The sequence below is a fragment of the Fringilla coelebs genome, assembly GCF_963513975.1.
Source record: "Fringilla coelebs genome assembly, chromosome: Z".
NCBI classification, from domain to species: domain Eukaryota; kingdom Metazoa; phylum Chordata; class Aves; order Passeriformes; family Fringillidae; genus Fringilla; species Fringilla coelebs.
This window is the reverse complement of record NC_140031.1, coordinates 34,024,990-34,051,669: the sequence shown is the minus strand read 5'-3', so window position 1 is coordinate 34,051,669 and position 26,680 is coordinate 34,024,990. Positions and strand designations below refer to the sequence as shown.

Sequence of the window (26,680 nt, the reverse complement as noted above, 5' to 3'; positions counted from 1 at the left end):
ACCCATCACAAAGAGCCACACTTACAGTAGGGCATCTCCTCTGCCCTTCCTGTTGCCTGCTCCATGATTCTTTTGGGAGCCCCAGGAGCAACTCCTCAAGGAGAATGGCAGGAAGTGGTGGCACACTGAAAGAGAGAGGTACCTCCATGTGAAGGGAAAAACTGAAACATCGCTTTAAAAGTGATTCAAACACCTACAGTGGGCATCCTTCTAAATGGTTCCTGTTCAGCTATCAGCAGCAAAAAGAGCAATGAAGCAGCAAAGCGGGACCTTAAAAAGCACATAGAAGAAGCTATTTTCCACCGCTGCTTATTGTGCTGATCTGCAACCAGGTGAAGGTTGCTGGCAGCTCAAAATCCAGCCTGACCACCTGGACAATTAATTCACTGTAACTTCCACACCACTTGCAAAAAAGCCACATCATGTCATTGCTGTTGGAGCTACGCATATGAGAAGATGAATAAATTATACAGGGCTTTTTGAATGCATCTGTGCAATCAGTGAGGAGGAGTTACATAAGGCTCCTCTTCCTGGTGAAGGGGAAAGTGCCTTTCTTCAGCACAGTTCATCCAGGGACAGGTTCTGCATAGGAGAGTACTGACAAACTCTCAAACACAGAAAATAAGGTGACAGTTTTCTCTACAATTCTCAAAAATTTCTTAGAAGGGACAAATCCTAGAGCCTATGGAAAGCTTGAGCAAAACACCTTTTAGGCCAAGGATCTCAACAGGCACAGGTAAAACTTTAAAAGCATTGCAGTTTCAGGTCTCCTGCAGGTTGTGCAGTTCTATACCCTTTTGCAAAAAAGAAAGCCTAAAAAATGTACATGTACACTTACAGAGCCCAAATTCCAGATTAACATAATTTCCACTCTGGCAGGCAATGTACAGCCCTTTCCAGGATGCAGGAGTGCTAAGACATGGCTTCTATGTTGAGCAATCTTCAGAACGACCACTTTGGAAGAGCCTCCCACAGAGCTTCCTGCATTCACAAACAAACCAAAAATTGTTGGGTAGCTTGCAGACACATGAGAGAAACCTTACAAGAGCACCTACAGTGCAAGGAGTGTTTCAGTGACTTCTTCACAGTGTGCAGTGTATAGAGCAGTCAGTGGTATCTCATGGCTAGTAGCAGAGACAGACTTTTTCCCAAATGCTTTAAGAAACCATCAAAAGATGGACAGAGAACTGGGAGACGTCTCAAGACGTTTGCTTAGAGTTTGGAGAAGGAGGGGAAGATGCCTCTTGCAGAGATGCCAGTGGGAACAGCTTGATCTCCAAGTGAAGAAGAGTAGCTGTGCACACACTGAACTGCAGTAACTACATGCTGGTAATTAAAAGAAAATGTGCTGTAAAACATGCTAGCCCAGTGGAAGGCATTTTTCCCCTCACCTCTGCAGTGAGTTATAAATACCAACACAGACAATTACTGTAACTCAGCTACTTTTGATGTCTTGATTTAGGAAACAATTTTGTGTTTCCCAAAGCTAATCTGCAGTTAAAAAGTAACTTTCTTCTCAGGAGAGAGAGCGTGTGTGTGGGTGTGTGTGTGTGTATGTATTGTTACACAGTTTTTGTGACACCTGTTTGACAAAAGAAATCATGATCCCCCCAAGTGTTCTGGGTGCTAATGAGAACTTTCCTACACAAAACCTCTGTGATTGCCACCTTTGTTCTGACCCCATTCTATAGCTGAATGCCTGGTTTAACCTGCTGTAACTCTTCTACTATTTTCTGAATCAAGCTGACAAGAAACCAGATTTCAATGTTTATTTCCAGTGCTATTTAAAAATAAGAGAGAGACATATTCACTAAAAAAATCTCTGCTGCCTGTGTCTTGTTGCAAATGGACTCCAGCCACTGATCAGAAGCCAGTGGAGCAGCAGATGTGATGGTAAAGAAGTCTGTTCATATTTCATAACTGGGAGGATGCAGCTTTCTTCCTATGTGTTTGTAGCTTAGAAAGAAAAAAGCCAACAATAGCAATAACAGTAATAAAAATAACCTAGTACGGATCAGAGGCCTATTAGATAAAAAAAGAGCTAAGTCATCTCTCTACCTCTCTCTCACACTCCTCTTTCTGTCTTGAGTTCCTTAGGTTTGTGGTTTTTTATTTATCCTACTAACTTGACAATAATTATCAAAATATAACATCAGTGCAAACTAAGAACCTACCTTCACAGGGAACAATAAGAATCCAGCCACTATTAGGTATTTTATTGATTGTTTTACATATTTCTAATTCTCTGGAGGGAACAGAGAGACATTTCTGCATTGCTCCTCTTCCTCCTCATTTTTGCTGTGCAGTCATTGACGCAGGGGACTCCAGCCTGCAGGGCTCTCTGCCCACTGCAGTGCTGACAGACTTACAGTCAGCAGAGTGCTCTCCCCAGGCTCTTCTTGCACAGCAGTGGGCTTCTGCTGCTCACCCTGGAAGAGCTGGCACCTCTCAGGGTAGGCACGAGGCTGAGTACCCAAGGCACAGCTCAGTGTGAAAAAAACACAGCTGTCAATGTGAAATACCATTCTGAAGAGGGCATCTGGAATAACAAGCATCTGAAAGGGCCAGAGAAGGACTAGATCTTTGGATACTAATTGTAAACTGCAGCTTACCCCACCACTCCAGAGCAGATAGGCTGAGGCTGGGACAGCTGCTAGCAGTTGAGCAGGAGCTCTCTGGCATAAAATTGAAAGGCAGTGTGGCTGCAGCTTGTTGAAAAAGAGATCACAGAAACATATGAGCAGACAGGTAGATGAAATGAAAAAAATACTGTCTTGGGTGGCTGTCTTCAGAGATAGGAGTCTAAGAAAATTCTTTTAATGTACTAGGTCGATGAGACAAATGGGAAACCATATTCTTGTTTACAGATATCAAAGCTATTTTATTTTTCCAGTCAATTTAGTAATACTGTCTGTCTCTGTGTTGTTTTTTCAACAGGAATATGTTTCTCAAAGCTGGTAATGCTGTAAACTGGCTAACAAATTTGCATGTGCCAAGACATCCTCATTAAGACAAGGGGAAGTGATTTGTTAGTCAAATTAGTAGCACTGAAGGACTTGAACACATAGCAGGCCTGGCATTTTCTCATGTCTAATCTTCTAGTAAAGTAACAATCTCTTCCTGACTGAAGAGATAAATGTATGGAAAAATTCTGTAAGTCTAACAGAACATGCAAGGAAAGGAAAAACAAAAAGAACAGCAAAGGGGGAGGGGAAAGGAAAGGGAAAGAAAAACAAGGAAAAGGAGAAAAAAGAATTTGCCAAGCATAGAATTTATACCTATGCAGTTAGTAATAAAATCAGTATTTTCAAAATTTGAAGTAAGTTTGAACTTTCAAAGGAAATTAAATTTTTTTGTCACCAGTGCTATATTTAGAACAATAATGACAACAACAACAACAGCAACAAGAAAAGATGTGGTCTATCTCTCTGCAAGATTAATGTGATTCTACCTATCTTCTAAAACAAACTTAATATTTTTTTTAAAAAGACAATGATGTTGAACATGGAAACAGAGAATGCAAATAAATATATGGAAAGGGAAACTATAGCCCAAGTAATAAGATTAGGCCAAATTACAGAGTATTTAATAAATATAATTTTGAAGAGGTTTCTATTATTTATTTACAAAGCATGGTTTTTGAGGTTAATACTATGCAACTAGAAAATAGTACGAATAGTACCTCTATAGGGAAAAAAAAAAGGAAAATGCAGATCCAGTCACTAGGCTGAAGTTAGATGATGATTAAGGTCACATTTGCACAATAGCAGATCATCTGGCAGAAGAAAGCTGAGCTGGACCAGAGGGAATCCATGATTCCCATTTCTGTTGAATTAGCCAGCATAAGTGACACTGTCTATAGAAGACAGCTCTGGTGGAGAGACCAATTCAGTGCTTTGCTTTACATGGATAAGGTTTTGGACTGGATTTACTGCAATGTGACCACTGCCTAAAAAACCCCCTAATATCACAATTTTGAACAAGAGAATAGTTAAAAACATGGTTGCCAATGGGACAAAACAGTCCCAGATGTACAATATACAAATGAAATGAAAACTTGGTGTCTTTATTTACCAGTGTACCTGAATTTTCAGGTTTCTCAGATGAGTAAAATCTCACATAGCTCTTTGAGTGGACTTTTAACAAGCTTTTAATACCCTGCCTCTTTAATATACTGCCACATGCAAAGTTAGGTGATATAGCAGGGTGTTGGACTGAAGATTATTCATAGTCACATGTAACAGGTTTTGCAGCAATAAAAATATAAATTATAATCTGCTGATGATTGGCTGCTTGAGAGGATTTCCACTAAAAATCATGGTGAGTCTACTAAGTTTAAAAAAGTTTCATCCCTGATGCAGTTTATGTCCTTTACTGATGGTATTGTTAAGTTTTTACACACTCTAAACACTTAGTCCTTTGCAGCTCACACCTGAGCTTTTTGTCCTTATCCTTTCTTAATACCCACAGGAAGTAAATTTTCATCCCTAAGGAACACTAAAATATTTGATAGGGAGAGGGGATACTGTAAATTGTATGCCTTTCAGCACAGTTCCACAGCTCAGTGGTTGCTGGATCTTTCACTTGCTCTGCTGTACAAGGAAGTTTTACTTTGTTCCTGTATCACTACCCACAATGCATCATCAGAAGCCCTGGTTGATGGCAATTTATGTACACCTGATTCCTTATTAAGTCTGATCTCAGTGAGGTCAAGGCTAATCTGTTCTAACATCAAGACCTTCTGCTTTTGTTTAATATAGCTCACTGAGATTAAAATAGGATTAGAGCTCATCTGATCGGGAGAATAACCTCTGCAGATGAACTCTTCCACTGTTCTTTTGAAAAAATCACCACAGTGTCTTGCAGTGGCCATAGTTTCTATATATCAATAGACATAACACATTTGGTTGTTTTTTCATTTGTTCCTGTGATAGTTTTGAAAGTGGATTTATTATTTCCCAGAGTCAGATCCAGTTGTTTTTATGCACATGGCATTAATGATTACACATTTCAGAATGGGTCGTTTTCTCATTCATCTCAATGCATTTTCAGTTCACGACAGCAGGAAAACTAAAACAAATTTAAATTAATTAATGGAAATGTCAAATAGTACATTAAATAAAGTTTAAATTTTCACCTATTTTATTACCAAGTTTGCATTTTACCTGTTTTTCTTCTTTAAACACATGCAAATACTAACTGTGCAGAACTAAGATATTTTCACTTCATCTTGGTTCAACATTTACATTATACATAATCACGGAAAAAAGCAGGTCTATGTTATCCAAAAGATATTATCCAAACTTCATGTGTGATGAAACCAAGCATAAGGATTGCCAAAAAGTTTTAACTGATAATACTTTTCTGTGGGTTCCCACCTCCTCCCCAGTATGTTCAGTAAAGCCATTCTTCTGCAGTATTTTCAATCTTGACACAGAAAATTTTATATTCAAGAATAAGAATTTGATGTGAGCATAAAAGTAAAGCAAAAGTAAAAAGAGCAAAATTATTTGGTCAATGTGTTCTCATTATTCAGATTCTAAGAAATGCAAAAAAAATATCACTGTCAATGATTAAGATTATATAAAATATCACAGGTAGCATGCAGTGAAAAGATCAGCAGGGAGAGAGTTCTGAAAATGTTATTTTTGCACAGACAGGCTGCTTGGCTGCTGTCCTAGATTTCAGCCTGCTCAAGGTGGAGGTCATGCTGTGGCTAAAGTATTTAGCAAGGTCAATCTGACCAGCTCAGTATAAACCTGGAATAACTCTGCTGAAGTGTGGAACAAGAACGACCGAGAAGAAAACATGGTATTTTTGTCCTGGCTGCAGTACTACTATCCATACTAGCAATGACACTAGTAGATTTCAGGATTTTTTTGTCTTTGGGATGATCCTTGGCCATTTTACTTCACTGGTGCAGGATGTTATCTTTTGGGTGATGTTATTTCTTGATAGCAGTCTGAGAATCATTCTGCCACCAAGGTTTGATCCCTACCTTCTCTAGCAGTTAAGTTTTTGTCCTGCTTGGGTATCCAAGTGAAGGAAAACCCTCTTAAATGACAGAGGTGAACACTAAAGAGTTGTCTGAGTTGTTAAAAAATTCTTAGTGGGAGCAAGAGAACATACCTTTAATGATCTGTGTTAATTACATTTTCTTAAGTGTATGGGATAAACTCACATAGGCTTTTTACTTCAAGAGACAGAACAGCAATTGAAAGCATCATGTATCTCCCTATATGAGAATGTATGATGATATCAGTATCTTTCCACAAAGGCTCAGATTTTTAATCTGATCAGAAAATTCATAGTTTATAATGTAAGAGTATGCAACTATGTGAAAACATGAACATAAAAAAAGCAGCATTATTGCATATCTGGAAAATAGAGCTTAGACTGCTACGTGATTGTTTAACAAAGTCTTTTGCCAGATACTCTACAACACATCTTACTTTTGTCTGTGTTTCTCTTGTAGACCTAAGTTTGATTTCTCCATAATGAAGCCAGAAGAGCACATGAGCATTGAAGCTGCATGTGTGTGTAGGGGAAATAATATTTTTAAAGTTTGAAAATGGGAATATGTTGTTAAACTGAGGTCTGGAACCTGACAATTGGAAGAATTATGATGAAATGAGCAAAGCTGCACCCAAGAAAAAACAAACTATTTGAAATTATGGGAGCTGCCACACATTTATAATCCTATGATGGAAACTAATGATTGGAAATCATAGGTGTGTCATATAGACTTACTGAAAGAATGGCTGATACCATTTTTCTTCAGAAGAAAGGGGAAGGGACAAGCTATAGCACATGGGAGAGTCCAAATTTGGCAATACATACATCAACATAACTCAGAATATCAACTGCTATAGGAAAAGACCAAATTAATACCTCCTGAAATTCCTAGCAACTGGATGAGATACTTAGAGCCCAAATGTAAAGGGTTAGAAAGCCTAATTGCATTTGACAGTGCATATCATAAAACATTTAAGTAGTAATATGCTTTGGAAAAAACAGGTATGCTATTGGAGCTGAAGCTTTAGGAAAATTTGGAAATCTCGTGGAGGTCTGCTGTAGTGGTTGAACCATGGTGCCTAAAAGCACACATGCCTCCAGACCTTTGGGACCTGCAGCAATCTGTGGTGGCTGGTGTTTGCAAAAGTGCAGCCCTCCTCTGGGAATTCCCAGCAGTGCAGTGAATGTCTGGAGTTGGTTCCCTCTGCCTGTGGTAGTCTCCAACAACGTGCAGCATCCATGGGCCAGGACACCTGTGAGGAGCAACAAGGAAGCAGGACTGGCCCTGCCTCACAGCTCCTCTCCTCAGGACCTGTGCCTGCAGGCAGCTCAGGACTGCCCAGGAGCAATGCCCCAATACCAGCTGTGCAGCACCACCTGGCAGCTCAGGCTGACTCCCTCCTCGTGTCTCCATTTCATTCTTCATGCAGAGAAGAAGACATACATATGTATATACATCCATAGAGAACGTGGTACTGCATGAAAGCAGAAGCACCCTGGTCCTTGCAGTCCCTTTCTCACATTTGTGTCTTTTACTCCCCTCTAAAATTCATGGCACATGTGCTCTGCTTACTTGCGGGAAATCTAAGTTTGCTGAAGAGCAGATAAATACCGTTTGGCTCTCAAGTATGTTGATTTATTAAGAGAACACATTAATTTCTGTTCCAAGTAAAGTTTCGGCAAATTAACTCTATAGAATCTGAGTTTAGTACGCCTACGTAAGAAGTTTAATTTTGGGTTTTAAAATTTATTAATCACCTGTCCAACAAAATTACAAACAGAAGGTGACTGATGAGAAAAAAAATCCAGTGAATAATTACACTTCCAGCTTCTGTTGCCAGCAAAGTCCTTTGTTTCAAAGCAGCCAGATTTTCCCCTGTCACTCCCCCAAAATAAAACTTCCATCTGGTATAAAACTGAGCACCACCTAGATTGGCAGCAGTTAAACACCACACAAACCCCTGGCAATCCAGGTAAATCCCACAACAGATTCATTCATTTTGAAATCTGGGACTAGCTAGGCCACAGATTAAATAAAACAAAACATTTTGTTTTAATAATCTTTATTAAATTGTTTTATTTATTTGGGCCCTTTAGAGGGGACAGAAATTACTCACAGATTGAACAATTTTGCAGAAGTAGATTTGGCTCTTACAGTTTGCAGGCAAGCCCACACAGGCCACAGAATGGAGCTAGTTCCATTCTAAAGGCACCTAAACCACAAATCCTTTGTTTACTGGGTTAACTCTTACACTGGCCCAAATGACCTTCCACCCTGCATGTGTCTATTCCAAACTTACTTCCCAAAGCTAGCATTCCTCCCCAAAATGTCTCTCCAGCAAGGTGCAGCCTCTGCCAGACTATGATTTCTGCCTGTCCCAAACCTTTTTGCATTGGTGCATCTGTACTTTGGTACAATAAAGCAAACAGCCTGCATGCAAAGGATAAGATTTGAAAGAGTGAATTTCCATGGAAACCATGAAGCATCAATGCTCATGTTAGCAAAGGCCACACAGATCTCTGATACATATGTGGGGCATCTACGAGTAATGAGAGCCAGCCCTCTGTGCCTGAGCACCACTGTTGGTGCTGCTTGACACTGCAAGTTCTTGCTGCACTTGAGGAATGAGAATGCCCCCTTAAAGGACAAAGAAAAAAGAAATTTGTCCAAAACATGTGGATTAGCACTTTGGCCTTCTTTTGCTGGGAGGAATTTCTAGTCTTTCACTTGAGCACACAAAATTTCAGCACACAGTCACCCTTTTCCCCAAATCATGCAAAATTGCCACTTAACATGATATTCTGTCCATTCACTGTTTTTCCAAGAAGGTTGGACAAGAAACTTATTGCTGTGTAAAAAAAATAAAATCATACTGTCATAGGCTGACCTGCTGTGTTCAGTAGATGCATGGAAATCAGCCCCACTGTTCTGAAATAGCTGTGTATCACCACGTTCATTTCCAGGCCTGTTCGTCCTAAAGAAATGACAGAAGTGTGCATTACAAAAGGTGAGAAAACTTCAAGAAGGAGCTAAAGCTTTCATCTCAAGACATCCTGCAGTAGATCTGAACATGTTCTTTCAGGTTTTAAGTTGTTCTTCTCTTGCTCTATGCCAGCAAGATGACTCAAAAAATCTTTTGTTCAGCAAGGGTTGTCAATCATTTGTGCTACATGTTTAGAGAGAGAGGACAGGTTTAATGGACTTTCATTACCTGGGCTCTGCTGCAGCAGTTCCCAGGTGCATGGAGAGTACCACAAGGCACTGCTTTGCTTTCTTGCCTCCCTGTTGCCTACAGCACAGTGTACAGAGGCAGACTTCTTTCTCCTTGTACAAGTGAAGAGAATGCCCTTACAGTAAGCATTTGTGTCTCAAACCCACTATACAGCCCATACTAAAAAAAGCTACTGTTTCAAACCCTAAGACAGAGCCTGTGTGCAAAAAGTTGCCATTTGGTTTTATGAAAAATACCATATTTCTCATACTTTATTGAAAAGGTTGCTCTTGTAGCATCAGCTGTAATATCATCACTGACAAAAAGTCTGGAAAGTCACTCTCCTTTTACCCACTTGGGAGTAGTCAACCTTAGTTCTGCAACAACTTTGATTAGACTCACTTTCATTTTCTCAGAAGACTTATAATTTAGCTAAACTGATGGATCTGATGCTGTTGCTGTCAAGTATCAAGTTTAAAACTGTTCATTTTACTGCCAAAACATTACACAGTCAATGGCATACCTGTATCTTGCAAGTACGGACTTCCACCTGCAGAAATGCTCATGGACATTTGTGATAAAGGCTTCATAAGAATATGTTTAGCTTACTTTCCCCACCTTGTGCTGAGAAACAAAAATCTGGAGTACCAAGATTATAAGGGAATCAACGTGCATTTTATACTACACTTATAATGCTTGGCTTCATTTTAAATGTGTGTGTAAGTGTTAAGTCTCCTTTGACCTGGGGCAAGGTGCATACCATTTATTATTAAATGACAAGAGATCATAAAAAGGCTACTCTTTCCCAATGATTACAGAAATCAGTAAAGATGTTTACTTATTCTTGGCATTAAGATGGAGCTAAATTGAATACATTTTCCACTTATATGTAAATTTCATATATTTTAAACTCAGCTAAGGAAATAAACCAAGATGCCTCAAGCCAGTGAATATCAATGAGACCATCCAAAACTGCCTGAAAGCAGTAGTCAAACAAGTTTGGAGCAGTACCTTCTCAGATCTTTTGGCAAAAAATACTTACCACTGGAGATTGCATTCAAGGTAGAACTGGATATTTGGTATTTGGAGGGAGACTTTTAGGTTCTGCAGGAACTGATGCTGGTGGTCCAGCTGCAGAGAGTTGCAAAAGTCAACATCTCTTAGATGTGACATAGAACAGAGGTTCTTAGTACTAAAGATCACATATCTGGGAGAAAAATAACCCAACAAACCCAGATTAAGTAATTGTATCTGTCTTCTTTAATTGTTCTTAATGTAATGAACATATTACAGTGACCTTTAGAATATCTAATGGGTGATGCATTTAAGCTTTTTGAATATTTAAGCCACCTTCAAATTATGTTTCACTTGTTTATTTCTACCTTAGTCTGTGCACTAGACTGCATCATAGCCAAGATGGAATAAAAAACAACCCAACCACTACATACAGATAGTTCCAGATCTCATTTTTGTATTTTGTCTTAAATCTCAACTATAGAAAAAATTCTCTGCACTTTCCCTTGGACTACTGTCTTAATTTGGTCTGTTTTTCTAATTCTTAAAAAAAACTACTATAGTACATATAAAAGATCACTGTTCTTCATTTGTGATCAGAATAATTCTACACAATACAGGTTTGTAAGCTTCAGAAATTTAAATAGATTTTGGGATGTATTTCTCCAGAAATCTCTTAATGAATGAAGGAAGATTACACACACATGAATTAATAAAGTAATGACAGAAAGTCTTACATTTTGAAAAAAATGTGTGTCTTGCCTTCTGAAAATTTCTCAAATAATCAATTTATTTTGGTTCCAACTTCTATTTTATATTCTGGTTCCAGATCCCGTTGTTAGTTTGACAGATCTGGTTTTTTTTCTTTTCATGGCACTAATTCCTTTGTGCTGCTTTAAATCATTCTTTCACCTTACTCTAAATTCAATATAGCGCAACTCAGTGCTTTGACCATTGCCAAACACAAAGCCCACTATGCCAGCTGTCCTTTGAAAGATTTTTGTTCCTTTTGCAACCACTGCAAATTTTGAAATTCTGTCAATAGATGGGGTCTCTTGTCTACTGACCTGGGCATGCATTAGTCCATGATATAAGCACTTTCAGTGCACGTGTGCAAGACTCTTTAACTGAGCAACACTAATTGGTGCTATGCACGCAGGGACCTAACAATGTAAGAGGAAAATGACTCATGAATGTCTTTTCTTTTCATTGGCAATGTCAAGGGGTTAGCACTGACTTCAGTCATAAAAAGATTTTCTTATCTCTTTCATTTTGCTTCCTCTGTACTCCAACTCTGTGCATAGTTAAGTATAGTTGATAAATTCTCACTGTTTCAAACCTCACAATTTGAGGACAATTTTTACTTCATATTTTCTTCCCTGAAATAAATCCAAAAGAGTGTAAGAATTTACCTGAAAACTTAACTACTGCAGAGATGAAGACAAATAATTTTTAACTCACTGAGTGCAAGGATTATGAGAATATAAGTATAGAGAAATGGTAGAAAAAAGGAATTTCAGTGTGATGATACAGCAACCAAGATAATTTAGTTTGTGAGAGGAGTGTGGTCAGTAGGAGACCTTCCCTTCCTCTGGCCAGCTCTTTCTGGCCAATGGCCTAGTCATAAATATATTGTGTGAGAAACCAAGAATTCTAACTAGTATCAAGTTTGACCTCTGCTCCTGAGGCACTCCTCAGTATTAGAAGTTGCTGGGAGATGAGGCTTTAAGCAATGTGACATGTGGAACTGGTGGGCAATTGGCAAGGATGCTGGAGTTCATCCACCACCAACTGTTCCTAACTCTGCTGACTTGCCACCTTGCAGGTGTTCTTATAAATGGGGCTGGTAGTCCGCAGATTATAGTGAAATAAACATTCTTGTTGATTTCAGGACAGCTCACTGGGGTTACGTTAGATACAAGGCACTTTGGAGGAGCAACTTATCCCATCTGAAAGAGAATATAATGTGAAAGCTAAAGACATGTTTCTTCATACTGATGTGTTTTTTTGGAATTACCCCGTAATTAAAAATAATCATCTGTGTATAATATACCCAGATTTTTTTAGTGGAATTCAATCATGATATCCCACAGAGTATTTTCTTCTCTTACAGCACTAACTATTAGGCTGTTGTGGCTCTGCTCTGAGATGGTCCTCTCAAGCCTAGGTAAAGAGATTTATACTTTCATTGAATTAGACTGTGCTTAAGGAGATTGGCATGTTATAATGACAACATTTACAATTGCCTTATGAAATATTATATTAAAAACTCCATGTTATTCAGTGTTCTGAAAACATGGCCAAAAATCTTTGTTTAACATTATACTCGGTTTATATATTCTTATCACTTTATTCACTAGCAGAAATTGGTATTTTAAAAAAAGCAGTTAGTTTTAGCCTCCTTAATATAGTTGTTCATGGTGCTTATCGTAACTATACACGGGTACAGTCCCCAGATTTCTCCTCTTACTTATTTCTAAAAACAAAAAAAATAAAATAGACTAAAAAAAACCCAATTAAAAACCCAAACCAACAAACCAAAGAAACAAACAAACAAAAAAAAGCCCCCAAAAAACCCAACTGGAAACAAACAAAAAAACTCCTCAAAAACTCTCAAAGCCTTTTAAATTAGTTATTTATTACTAAATGTATGTTTTCATTACAACTGATTGTGATATATAACAATAGTACTATAGGCTATTTCAAAACGGACGTGGTAGCAAGTAATATTTAACCCACTGAAACATAAACAGAAATCTCAGATGATCTTTGAGGCTTAATAGAAAGCAAATACTAACAGCTGAAGGTAAAGCACATATTTTGCATCTTTTACAGTTATATTCCCAAAGTCAGGCTAATTGGTGGTATAACAGCAAACTACAATATTTACAGAGTGATACCAGTCTGCATGCCATTTTAGCTTGTGGTATTGGCTCTAGTGAAGAATATGTACCATTGTGTTTATGTTCATATTTTGTTCCCCAATATACAGAGTAACATTCCTAATTTAAGGCACTTGTAGCATTTTGCTAAGAATTTTGCTTTCTGTATATTAACCTTAGATGACTTCTTTAATATTGGCTACTGGAAACTTGTTACTGCAATTAAATTAAAGAAGTTTGATTAATTTTGCTCGATATATTCCTCAAGAACATATTACTCAGGTAATAGAAACAGCTTCTGCTCTTTCATCACTATGGTTTATATGCAGTGTGCTTGCTTATTATCACTAACAATTGAATTATTCAACATACTAATAATGAAGACCAAATCCATGTTTTCCAGTTTTTGTCTGGGATAGAATTATCGATAAGGGCTGTCTATCGAATTTGTGTTAGAAACAGTGTTGATAACACAGGGATGCAGGGCTTAAGCAGTGTCAGGCCTTTTCTGCTCCTCACAGCACCCTACCAGTGTGTGGGCTGGGGATGCACAAGGAGCTGGGAGAGGACACAGCTGGGACAGCTGGCCCCAAATGACCAAAGGGGTATTCCAGACCATATGGCATCATGCTCAGCACATAGAGCTGGGGGAAGGAGAAGGAAGGATTCCTCACCCACAGCTACCATCCTTTCAGGAGCAAACCTGCTCCAACATAGCCTTATCCTTGGCTAAATACTCCCTCGTTAGGCATACCTACTCTCCCTGGCTACACACATTGAGGTGCTCCAACATGGCCTCAAGGTGTTCTTGCTGCAGCATGGATTAATCCCCGGGCCACAGTCCTCCCAAAGGTGTATCTGCAGTGGTACACACATAACCATGGCCGTAGATGCTTCGAGATGTACGTACTGTGGCACAGGCATATCCATGGCCACACGCACTTTGGGGTGCCCTGCTCCCTCCTCTGTGCACTTACTCACAGGTCACAATGCCCCTCAGCTGATTTCTCAGTGGAGTTCCAGCCTACCCAGCAGAGTAGCACAGAATGAGCAGGGATGCCCTGGCCATGTGCCAGCCCACGCACATCACCACGGCTGTTATCAGCATCCCAGGCCCAGCAGAACAACAGGATCAGCAGCACAGCCCTCTGGCAAGCAGGGAAAGCAAAAAGCAGTCACTAACAAGCACTAGACTCTAATATACAGCCAGGCAGCTCAGCCCCATGGCAAGCACAGGAGCCTGTTGATTAATAGCTAAGCAGCATAACTGCTATGGATTCAATCTGGCATTTCCCAATCAAACATTATCTTGCATCCTTTAATACTCATGCTGGGTGACAAAAAGACTATTGTGGTTTAACACCTGCCATCAACCAGGCCCCACACAGCTGCTGGCTTACTACCCGACATCAGGACTGGGGGCAGAATCAGAACTATAAAAGTGAGAAAAGACTCATGGGTTCGCAATAACAATGATTTAAACAAAAAAGCAGAAGCTGCACATGCAAGCAAAGCAAAACAAGGAGTTCAATTGTCACCTCCCATGGGCAGGAAAAAGCTCATCCATCCCCAAGAAAGCAGGCCTCCATCATATGTGATGGTGACTAGGGAAAACAAACACAATTACTAAGAATGTTTCTTGCTTGTTCACCCCCCCAGCTCTATATGCTAAGTATGACACCATATGATCTGGGATACCTTTTGGGTCAATGACATTCAGCTGTCTGGATGTTTCCCCTTCCAGCTCCCTGAGCACCCTCACCCTTCTTGCTGGTGGGGTGAGAAACAGTAAAGGCCTTGACCCTGTGTAATAAAACCAGTAATAAAGCAGCCTTGACTTATCAACGTTGTTTCCACCACAAATCCAAAATATAACCCCACAGTGGCTGTTAGAAAGAAAATTAACTCTATCCCAGCTGAAACCAGAACCAATGTTTATATTAACTCTAAGTTGTCATCTTTTCTGTCCTCTTTCACTTGTTAAAAGTGGCAAAGTGTGAAATAATTTTGATGTTTCAAATGTCACCTGTTCCCAACTGCAATTAGCATTTAAAAGCTTACCATCCATTTTCATTCAAATATGCCGCCTCTGTAGTCATGGTAACTTCCTCATCAGTTTTATCTTCCAGCTTTAGAAGGTACTGCTGGGGTACTTAGAGATGTTGTTATTTAGGATTTTTCATTTGACTCCCTCTTCCTTCCCTTTCCAGCACAAAAACCACTTCTGTGCTTGCTTTTACCAAGTCTAAGGTTTACAACAGCAACAAAACAAAAATCCTGTTCCAAAACCAAAAACAAAACAAAAAACCCAAACAAACAAAGAAACAAACAAAAGTTTTACTTCTTGGAGCTTCCTGAAAATAGGAATTGGTAAAGTAGAGTGGCTTATGAATTCAGATGACTCCTCACACATGATGCAGTAAATTACAGATAAGGTATTAAAGTATATATTCAGCATAAATATAAATAAAAATGAAAACCTAGTCACACACTTAGCAGAGGTACTTTCTCTCCTCTTTTTAAAGAAACATTGAACAGCTCTGAGGTGGATGTTGCTCCACTCAAATAATTTAGTTATTCTGTATTTAACCAGGATATACTCTGGTGTTTAATTTTGTGAGGAAAAAAAAAAGGAATTTCTTTTATTGTTATTATCCTTCTTATACTAATGTAACTGTGCTTATTTAATTCTCTCCTGATTAGTAGGCAGCATTTATATGAGGATGGGTCAGGTGATTCAAAATTTTTAAGTCATTGGTAGAGATACCCATCTGTGAGCCACATAATTTTTGTTATAGATATTATTGTCCCTAGCTTGTGACACATTTTTATTGTTGAGAGAAAAATCTTTGCAACTACAGAGAAACAGATGGATATCAGAATTCAGATACATGGACTTTCAGATATTAGATAATAACACTCTAGGGAATGTAATAGCATAATTATAGGGGATTTTCTACATATTCTCCCTGTGGTCATTTCTAAAAGCCACCTACTTCCAATTTTTAATTCATAAATTGATAAAATTGGGATACTATGCACATATCTCAGCCTGCCTCAGGACCGTCTGTGAAGCTGTAAAACCATTTTTGATATTTTTCAAGTGTCTACTTCTCATAGACTGCAAGCCAATAATCCAGCAGTCACAAGAAATTTTATAAGCATACCTACCCTTAATCCCTGTCACACTGTATAGCAGGCACAGGTTGAACATTTAGATGCAGCTACTTCATTTAGGTCTTGCATATGTGGACACAGAAGTAAATCCACGTTTTAATTAATTCTTATCTATGTGGGTTCTCTGGGAGCACAGTTAAAAGCAATCTCCACATGTGTCCTTGCATCATCATGAGACTAAACAAAGGCAAGTTGTGACGATCAACAGGCCCCTCCATCAACCGTCAGCCACTAATGACCACCTCCCAATATGAAACATGAAATAAAAGCACACTGCACGAGCAGACTCTGGCCTTAAAGTGCACTTTGTGTGTGTGACTCAGCTGTGGCTCTCACTAGAAACCATTGAAGTTTTGGCAATATCTTCAAAACCTTTTACATCTCTTTTGTGGCCACATAGTTTCTAAGATGCCTGCTGTACTTTGGCGTATCCCATTTTGCCATCTCCTAAGTCTTTAGAATTTATGAGTTGCCCATTAATGCCAAGGGCAAACCGAACAGCCCAACCAGCCCAAACAGTCCTACAAAATGTCAGTGTGGAAATATAAGCACAATGTGCATGCCAGGCCTACCCTAACAGTCCTTACTTTTCATGTAATTCCTAATAATACCTATAATGTCCGTGTATTATCACTTAAGATAAACTCTTAAATTTTTGTATTCTTTGTGAAGCACCAATTAACAGTTATTTTCTGTTTGCCAAAGGATGAAATCAGAGTTCAAAATGAAGAAAGTAGAAACTGTAAGAGGTTATTATTTACCCCAAAGAGATTGAGAGTTCACCTCCTACAGTAGGGCTTTTCAGAATGTGCAAAGTATGTCGCTGAAAGCAGAGAAGTGTTAGTGAGCTGTTTACCAAACTTTTCCCAGATCTCAGTGTCTGCTCCAACTCAAATATCTTTGCTCTTGTCTGGGCACTGCATTTTTCAAGGACTTCCACATGAGATTCTTCTTAAACTGCCCTGAACCAATCAGGGTCTTCTTGGCATGTTGGCCCACCTACACTGGATTACTTTGGTTTATCCATGGATTACCAAATAGGTTTGTTTAACAATGCTATAGAAGAGGAGTGCAACTGGTATTGCAAAAGAGCATCACCTGTTTACTCTAATAGATCTCCAGCACACATCACATGAAATTAGCTATGGCAGAGCTGCATTGTAACTGTTTCAATGTTTGTGAATTTTGAAGCATTTACTTAATGCAGCACAGTTTATTGGGGAGCTACTAATGTTGAAAACAGAAGATCAAAATAGAAGGGGACAGATCTGGATAAGGAATTTTCCTGCTTTCTCGTGTGTACAGGGCATCTTTATTGTTATCTTTAGCAACTTTGAAATGCAGTTTGAAGGAATTTCTGTTCAGCAGTAAATTAATCATGACAAATAACTTAATCATGGATATGTTGTCTTCCTTAAATCAAAACCTAAATGAAACGTCCTTATCTTTCATTTCCTGCTTGCCCTTCATTTGGCATATAGGATATTTTGAACAGAAGGCCTCACCTTTTTAAAAGAGCCCCGCTCTTCGAGGCTTATTACCTTTGCTAGATGCGCTGAATTTTACCTCGCTTGAAACGGCGCCAGCTAACCCAGGATGAAGGCGAAAGAGAAAAACAATAAATTCCTTGCCCCCCTCGCTTGGCCGGTGACCCAACTCCCGTGGGAGCGCGGCGGGCGGGGGCGGGGCGCCGCCTGCCCCGCCTGCGCGGGGCGGATCCCGCTGCCGCCGCCCGCCGCAGTCGGTGCCGCGGGGCTGTGCTCGGGCCGCCCGTCCCTGTCCCCATCCCGCTCCTCGCCGTGCCCCTGCCGAGCGGCCGCGGGCCGGCGCGCAGCGCAGCGCAGCTCCGGGTGAGCGCCGGCGGAGAGCGCGGGCGGGGGTTGGGCTGCGGCGGTGCGGGGACTCCCATCCGCAAATTCCCGCCTCCATGGGCGGTACCGGCTGCCGAGGGGCGACCGGTGCCCCGAGCCCCCGGTCGGTGCCTCCGCGGCTCTCCGCTCTTGGGGCTGGACCCGCTCCCTTTTCGGAGGTGGAAAAAGTTTGTGCGGCGTGGAGCGGAGCTCGGCGGAGCGGTGCGAACTTGGGCTGAGTTAGGCGAGGCTCTGCGGCATCTCCGTGCGGGGACGGGGAAGAAGGCGGGGCGGCGGGGGGCTGCGCTGCGCTCCGTCGGGGTCTGGGGTCCGCCGTGTCGGGAGCGGTCTGGCTGAGCTGTGCCGTGCGAGTGCCAGGGCAGGGGACAGCCGGAGCGCTTCTCCTGCATCCCGTCCGCGTAATGGCCAAGGGAGCGCGGACACCGGCCCGTCGCCGCCGGCTGTGCGCGGCAGCGGTGGTGGTGCCGTTCCGGTATCTTTCCTGCTAAATGTTTTTGTGGCAGTCCGTCAAGTGTTAACCCTGGGGTGGAAAATAAATATCTCTGCTGTGCTGCCGCATCTTGCGGATGAAGTATGTCTCTATGACATCTTAGTGTGGAAACTGTTTGAAAAAATCAGGAGAAACTGAGAATGACTTAATAACTTCTAGGGAGATAGCTGCCTGTAATAGCTGTAATCCTGTATTTGGGAATACGAAGTCAGTTATTCTGCTGATTGATAGAATGTTCAATATTAAGGTCCTGCTACAAATGACTCGGTTAAGAGATGTAACAAAGTATTTTTGGGCAGTAATTGTAAAGACTAACATTTAGTTTTATTCAGAAAGTATCTTATATTTTGTTTCATATAAAATACAACTAACTGTGAAAGACATATATGTAACTAACTTCTACATTACAAATGTTCTTCAAATTCCTTAACCAAAACACCTATTATTATCTAGAGATTTTTTTCCTGTGTTAAAAGTGCTGTTAGTCAAGAACGCTCATATCTGGCATATATGAATTGTCATTCTTGCATAATTCCTTATCATTTCATTTGTTTCAGGATCCACTCTTGTGTAAATTTAAACAATTTTCTTAAGTATTAGTAAGAGGAGCACTTTTAAAAGGTACAACATAGGTATTCTTAGTAACATCCTACATTTATTTCTGAATGCATGACAGGGATCAAAACAAAATGAGGGGAGACTGGAAATTTTGTCTTGACTCATCCAAGACAGTGTCCTAGCTCTGATCAGAAGGAAACCAAGTTCTCTCTAAAAACCTGTGTCGATTTTGCAGTGGAGCTAAAGAAACTCCCATTTCAATCCTGTTCCAGCATCAGAGTGTTCTACTTACCCATCAATGACTGTTACTCTGTGCACACATAACATTTCAATTAATGCTGCCTCAGCTGTCTAAAGGTCTGATGAGATGCTTGTTAGCACTTTGATTGCTTTCCCTGGCACTATTGTCCCTGCATTTGGGATTTGGACATTACATGTTCATAGTGGAAAGTAATTACAGCAGGTAGCAATCTTTGGTGTATCCATTAAAATAATAGTTTCTTCATTCTTGTACAACATCTGGAGACAGTTTTTACCTTCCACTAGGATTTTTTTTTTTTTTTTTTTTTTTTTTTTTTTTTGGTTAGCAACTGAGGAGAGCAGTGGCTCAGCGGCATAGGAGAGGCATAAAATGAGTGTTGGTAAATTGTTATCCATGGGGTTACTGCTTAAACAAACATATAATTGCACTGTCTGATGGGATGTGACAGAGGTTTGTGTTACATATTCTGCTTCAAATCTTAAATGTAACCCAGTCTGTAAAATGCTTTCGTAAGTTTCTAATCACTCCCTATTTCACTAATATCAATGTTTGTCCTTTTAAGACGAATGAAGAAAATACGTCCGGTGAAGAGTAAAAGCACTTGATTCTGGGAAGACTCTTACAGCACTTCTAACTTCAAAACTGGAGAAAAGTATGAAGGAACAGTCCATCTGACTCCCTCAGCATCTCTCACAGAACACAAAATGGCTCTTCAGAAAAAAACTGTTGTTGGTGTCTTAGAGGAGTGGTGTTTGGCGGAACCAGTGTTCGGTTGCAGGTGGCACCAGAATGTCAGGAAAAAACTGAGACTGATACGAATTGTAGGGCTCCTTGTCAGTGTAGTGGCCATTAGTACTTTCTCACTTTCAATGAGTGCCTTTTTCAAGATGGAGCCACATAGCATGGCGCTGGTCAGCAGCCTAGATAGCCAAAAGCCGGTGCGTGGGCACCAAAGAACTCTCTTGGATTTCCCGGAACAGAATGAAAATGGCACTCCAGATCCACATGCTTCTATGAAATATGAAGCTGGGCACGACAATGAAACAGATGATCATGCAAAGGGAGAGTACCCCGAGGACCTTTTCTCTCTTGAGGAGAGAAGACAGGGAGCAGTGATCCTCCATATAATTGGAATGATTTACATGTTTATAGCCTTAGCCATAGTCTGTGATGAGTTCTTTGTTCCTTCCTTGACTGTCATCACTGAAAAACTGGCCATTTCTGATGATGTGGCAGGGGCAACCTTCATGGCTGCTGGTGGGTCAGCCCCAGAACTCTTCACTTCTTTGATAGGAGTGTTTATATCCCACAGCAACGTTGGCATTGGTACAATAGTGGGATCTGCTGTGTTCAATATCCTATTTGTTATTGGAATGTGTGCTTTATTTTCTAAAGAGATCTTGAACCTTACTTGGTGGCCACTCTTTCGAGATATGTCCTTTTACATCATTGACTTGATCTTGCTAATCATCTTTTTTCTGGATAACTTCATCATGTGGTGGGAAAGCGTAACACTCCTGACAGCATATTTTTTCTATGTGACGTTTATGAAGTTCAATGTCCAAGTAGAAGAATTGGTGAAGAAATTTTTAAACAGGAACAAAGTTGAGAAGGTAACAACAGATGCTGAAGGAAAGGTTGGTCAATTTTTAGTTGAATTATATGTACTAATGTCCTTATAAGTGCTAAGTCCTTCTATAGCGTAAAGCTTCTAATGCAGTACAGAGGTCAATATAGAAAAGTTCCATGTTTTTCTCAAATGTCTTTTTGTTCAATCAAACTGATATTATTTAAAATAAAAAACAAAAGTAGCCTTCTAGTAAATCAATAGCTTTTAACTCCAGAATTATCCTGATCACATAGAAAGCAAGAAATAAAGCGACAGCAAAAAGACATAAACCTTTACTCAGCATTTTGGCACATTGATGAGGTCTGAGCTATTTTTTCCCTAAGCTTTTGGATTAAGCAGTGACAATATCTGGGGAGGATCTTGTGACAAAATTTGGCTTTCTAAAGACTTTCAATGCACTTTTTTCTTCAGAGAAGATGCAAATAATTCAAATGGTATTTTTATACGTGCTTTTCATCTACCAATCCTGATAATGCAACATTAACTTCCTGTTGTAATTAGTGGTACTTACATGAAAAAAACTCATGAGAAGAGTGACCACAGTGGCAAAAGTCATAGGTTCTCTGCTTAAGGAGGATGGTTTCCCATATGCTATTTTCAACTATACAAACTAATTTTTGTCCACAAGCAGATAATGAAATTTATGCACAGAGGGCTTGTGAGTCTTCAGCAATTACGATGGTCTTTTAAACAGCTTTCTTCTTAAAGCAAGCAGTATTTAAGGGACCTATGAAGCTGAGCTGGTTAATACTTATGCATGTGGCAAGATGTTGCTTGGAATGTCTGGTTTTATATAACTTTGGGTATATTCATCAGATAAGGTTTTATTATGCAGTAATTATTCAAATTATCAGGGACCTAGCTGCTCACAGTTCTGTTTCTTTTGTTTAGCAGTCATATATGAAATCGTTCAGAAGAGGCACAATCCACCAATATAAGTGCCCAGGCACATAAACAGGAGGAGGGAGACATAACAGAGCTGGATATTTTAAAAGTTGTGACAGGCACATTCAGTTTTAGGGCAAGCCACAAACTACCAAAATTAAAGCCCAAACAGTCTCATTTTTTTCCCTTGTGTTCTCTAACCAGGTTTAACAGCTGTACACTTACTTGTAACCTTATCTTTTCCTTTTTGGTTTTTTTTTTCCCAAAATCAGCATGCTCATCTTTATCTCTCTCAAACGGCATTTTTGGGATTTTATAAGTAAATGAAAAGAAGGGTCAACACCAACAAAATGCTCACTCTAATTAGCAAGGGGCTTCTTTAACTACATTAGTTGGTTCCTAAATAATCTAAGAGTTCATAGTGCACTGTAAGTCCTTTGACAGTTAGTGCTAAAAATATGTGATGATAGAATGACTATGGTATACAAAGAAAACTTCATTTGTCCAAAACAGGACAAAAAAAAAAAAAAATCTGTAATGGGTCTGAAGCAATTATCAATATGAAAAGTAACTGCCTGGTGTTGTCCAGACTACAAGGTAAGGGAGAGCAGCTGTATATCACAGTGTTAAATTATTTTTGGCCGAGCAGGAGAATAAATAATTTGCGAGTCATTTTGAACATTATTTATATTTGAAGTACTCTAGATGGACTTGATTTTAAAAGGATACCTTTAGGACATCTCAGCTATTGTTTAACATTTTAATTACTTACAGTTTGTTTATAATATAGGTACAAAGATTTCAGATGGGGTTTAAAAAAATCAAAAATTGGCTACTGTTCCTAAAACCACAAGCATTGCATTATATGTTTCATGAAAATAATTTTCCTGAATTAAATTTAATTAAAATGATAAAATAATGTATCCATAAATCATTGAGGGGTGAAGAAAGGTGAAAGATGTTCTAATTTTGTAACAATTCAGCAAATACGTGTTTTCTACTTCCTGGGAAAAATAGCTTCTCAAGGTGTCAGACCATGTTTTTACTCTGTGAGCTATGCTGTTAAGACATATTTTTGAATATTCCACTTACACTTTGAAAAGATAAGTCATTATGAATTATTTTATTCTTCAGTTGAACACCATTAAGCAGGATGAATGAAATTATTTTCTTATAGCAAGGATGTCATAGATTATGTTTGTTGGATAAAATCTCAGTAAAGTTCTCTTTTAATTTATTTGCTATTATTAGACTGCTTTTTAAATTAAGAAATAGGAAAAAAAAAAAAAAAGCAAAAAACTAACCAAACAAAAAACCCCCCCAAACCTATTATTTTTAGTCCTAAACCTGATAGAGATGCTTAGGACTTTCAGCTTGAAGTTATTGTCTAAAGCAAAGAATAAGGTGCTTTTAGAGTCTGAGGTCTGGTGCCTCGTAGTGAATGCAGTGCATATGCATGTTTATTTCCTAACCACTGAGGTTTATAAGTATCACTGAAGTGATAATCTTGGCTTTTGGTGGCAAAAAAAATTTCATTCCTACAGTGTTAACTGTTAGCCTAGATTGCTTCCACTCATCAAGAGTGCGTATGTACAATTGTATGTATCAAATTAGCATACTGAACACAGAATTTGCAATCTCAGTTGTTTCTGATGGAAACTTTTTCACTCTCTTTTCCCCCATTGAGCCAGAAAATTGCTAGGCAGCTATCTGGAACTGGGTGTGTTAAAATCTCTTGAAATATTTTAATTTCAGGAGAGTAGAGAAAATTCTCTTTCCTCTAACCAAAACTCCCTCTTCCTATCTGTTGTTGATTCAGCTGCTGCCAAACTGGCAAGTATTCTGCCAAAAAAACGTGTGTGTCGTATTTACCTTTAAGGCTGTTGTAATCTGAAAGCAGCTCAACAAATTTGAGAAGTCTAAATAAGGCATCATAAAGCTGGATAGTGAAGGGTTAGGTGGCTTATTAGCAAACAAGTACCAAGGAGTAGAAAACTGATCAGATGAGAAACATCTTGAGATACTAAAATGTGTTTTAATGTTAATTTCAGTGCTTTCATTCTCAGTCGTCTTGAGAGGTTGAAGAAAGTTTTACGTTCTCAAGGACAGTATTTCCCATGAGGAAAGATATGATCTGCTTTTTTTGTCTAGCTTTCATTTGCTCTAAGTGTATTCATCAGGTTGCTGGAATGCATGCAGATGTCCGTAGATGCCTTTTAGATTCCTATCCCCATTCTTAAAAACTAAAGTTCATCTTTTTGTACTAGAAGACTGTGACTATTTGAACTTCCAATCTTATTTTCTTTAGTGTGTTGGTTGCTTGCACAAATGTGAATGCAGACAGAGTACTCTATATAAATTTCATTGTGCTCACTATTTTCTTTCACATGCTTTCAAACATATACAGTCTGGATTATTAAAGTGTCAGGTTAAGAAAATCTGGTAGCTTCAGTTTTTGGAACGATTTTGTGGCACTGGTGAGAATAGACTACAGATCTTTTTGCATTTAGGGTTCATAGGGTTCATTGGCAAGGCTCTGTTTGAACTGTGGATAGTTCTGTGCCTCATGCCACCCCCTAGGAAGCCTGATGGCAGTCTGTTACTGATGAACTCCAGAGATCACTGGGAAAAGGATGAAGAAAAGGAGGATAGATGAAAAACCAGGACAGCATTAAAAGGCAGGATAAAAACCAGATGGCTGAGTTCCACAGCGTAGGATGGCGTATGGAATATGCAGATCAAGATGGGTCCCTAACAAGTCACACTGAATGGGACCTACAGAAGTCCCCAGAAGTCCCTTCCAGCTTAACCTATTCTGTGGTATGATTTTTAGAGTTTAGGTAGCTATCCTGCGAAGAACAGATAGGTTAGAACTGAGGTGGAGACTTTGGTATTAATTTGGTATCTTCCTCAGCTGAACAAAGATATTTAAAAACATAAACCTGAAATTTATTATAATAGGCATGAAGAGGAAAACAGAAGAAGTTGATGGACAAACATCTTAAAAATAAGACTTTTTAAATTTTTCTGGGAAGACTTCAGTCTATTCTTCATCATCTGTGTTGGTGAAGATATGTTGAATGTATTAAGTCATGTCAAAACATCATGTGGAACTGCATTTCAGTTTTAAGTACTTTTTTTCCTTTAATGTAGCATGGAGATCATTGCAGAAATGCTTGAATCTGATTGTTCAGTAAATAATTCAAAACAGTTCTGTTTGGCAACTAGGAGAACAGAATGTAGGTGGTGCAGGGATATTGTGCAATGACATCTGTTTCACTGACAGTACCATTTTAGATGAATAGCTTATGTTATATACAAGACAGTTGCAGTTTTTCTACATTTACAGAGAACTGGGTTTGGAAAATGAGCTATTTTTACCAACACAGTGTAACTATTATTTTATTGCCAATTTTGTTGTCTTAAGAAACTTGAATAGATTGTGTGTGATATTTTAAGAGCCACAATGATCTCAACTGTTGCCACGGTGTACTTAATGGCAGTATTTGCATTCTAAAGGAAAGTAACAGTATTTTAGGTACTTCTCTGCTTGGTGGTTTGTTAGCACTGCACATGCACATTCACTATTATAATGTCTGATCTAATATATGTTCGAGGTACAACACAAATTACCTGCATGCATACAATAAAAGCTGAAACTCCCTTTTTCAGGGCTTCTTCGTTTTGAATCCACAGACCCAGTAACTGTAACTCTGTCCATAGAATAACCTTTCCTTTCTTTCTTTCTTTTCACTACCAAGAGAAGATTTTTTTTTTCATACTTTTCGTTGTTCATAGTGTTTCACTGTTCTTAGGAAGATTTTACTTTTATTCTAGAGACATTTCTCAGTTGGTCTACTTGTGCAAGCATGTGTATGAACACAGAGCTATGACTATCTGGATCTTGCAAGATAGGTGCATTGTTTTAAGTACATGTTTGAAACAAAAACTTCAGCACTGACATTGAACCATCTCTTGTTTAGATAAATGTCTGGTTTTGTTTTGTCATGTTTTATCTGCTTTTAGTCTCTCAGAAACTTTCAATCTACTTCTCTTTTAATTCAATATTACTCCAGTAGCAGTAACTATGAGTTAATTTGCCTTGAGTTTTTAGCATTGTTGTTTCAATTTAGGACTATTAACTAACATAGCCATAGGCTGATACTTTATATATGGAACCATTAGTACAGTGAAATGGATACTATTCTCAGTTTCTTTTAGTGCTTCTCGTAATTTATTGACCACAAAGCCACGATTATAGTTTTCACCCCTGGACTCTCTTGGTTTTTTATGTATGTCCTTTGATAACGAGCAAAAAGTGACAGCATGCAAGTGTAGCGTAGATTAAATGCTCTTAACACATGGCCATCCACTAAGATGCCACCCTTGTTAAGTATGATGGGAAAAAGAAGTCTAGAACTGTGCCACAATTAATAAACAGCAAGGGGACAAAATATCCATCAATATATTTAAAAATTAAAAGCATATGTAATTAAAAAGAAGTCAAATGATACATCTTAGAGGCTGTGCAAAACTAGGTGTGCTGGCAAATGTTCACCATGCTGTGTTTCAGAAGAACTCCAGACATGGTTAAATTTCTTGTACCAGAAGCTGTACAAAGAGAAGGAATCAGGGGACTTCAGAAATGTTTTTCCCTCCATCATCTCAGTTTTGGATACTTTGT

General features: G+C 39.1%; 1 protein-coding gene across 2 annotated transcripts in view; it reads left to right on the top strand.

The window, feature by feature from the left end:
* Positions 1-20,185: 20,185 nt before the first annotated feature.
* SLC24A2 (solute carrier family 24 member 2) overlaps positions 20,186-26,680 on the top strand; it is a gene marked incomplete at both ends in the record, with an annotated part of 101,672 nt that continues 95,177 nt past the window's right edge. For both annotated transcript variants that reach the window (XM_084225084.1, XM_084225083.1), the window contains one exon: positions 20,186-21,118. In XM_084225084.1, coding sequence (XP_084081210.1) covers positions 20,186-21,118 — 933 coding nt within the window. The remainder of the gene's footprint in view (positions 21,119-26,680) is intronic.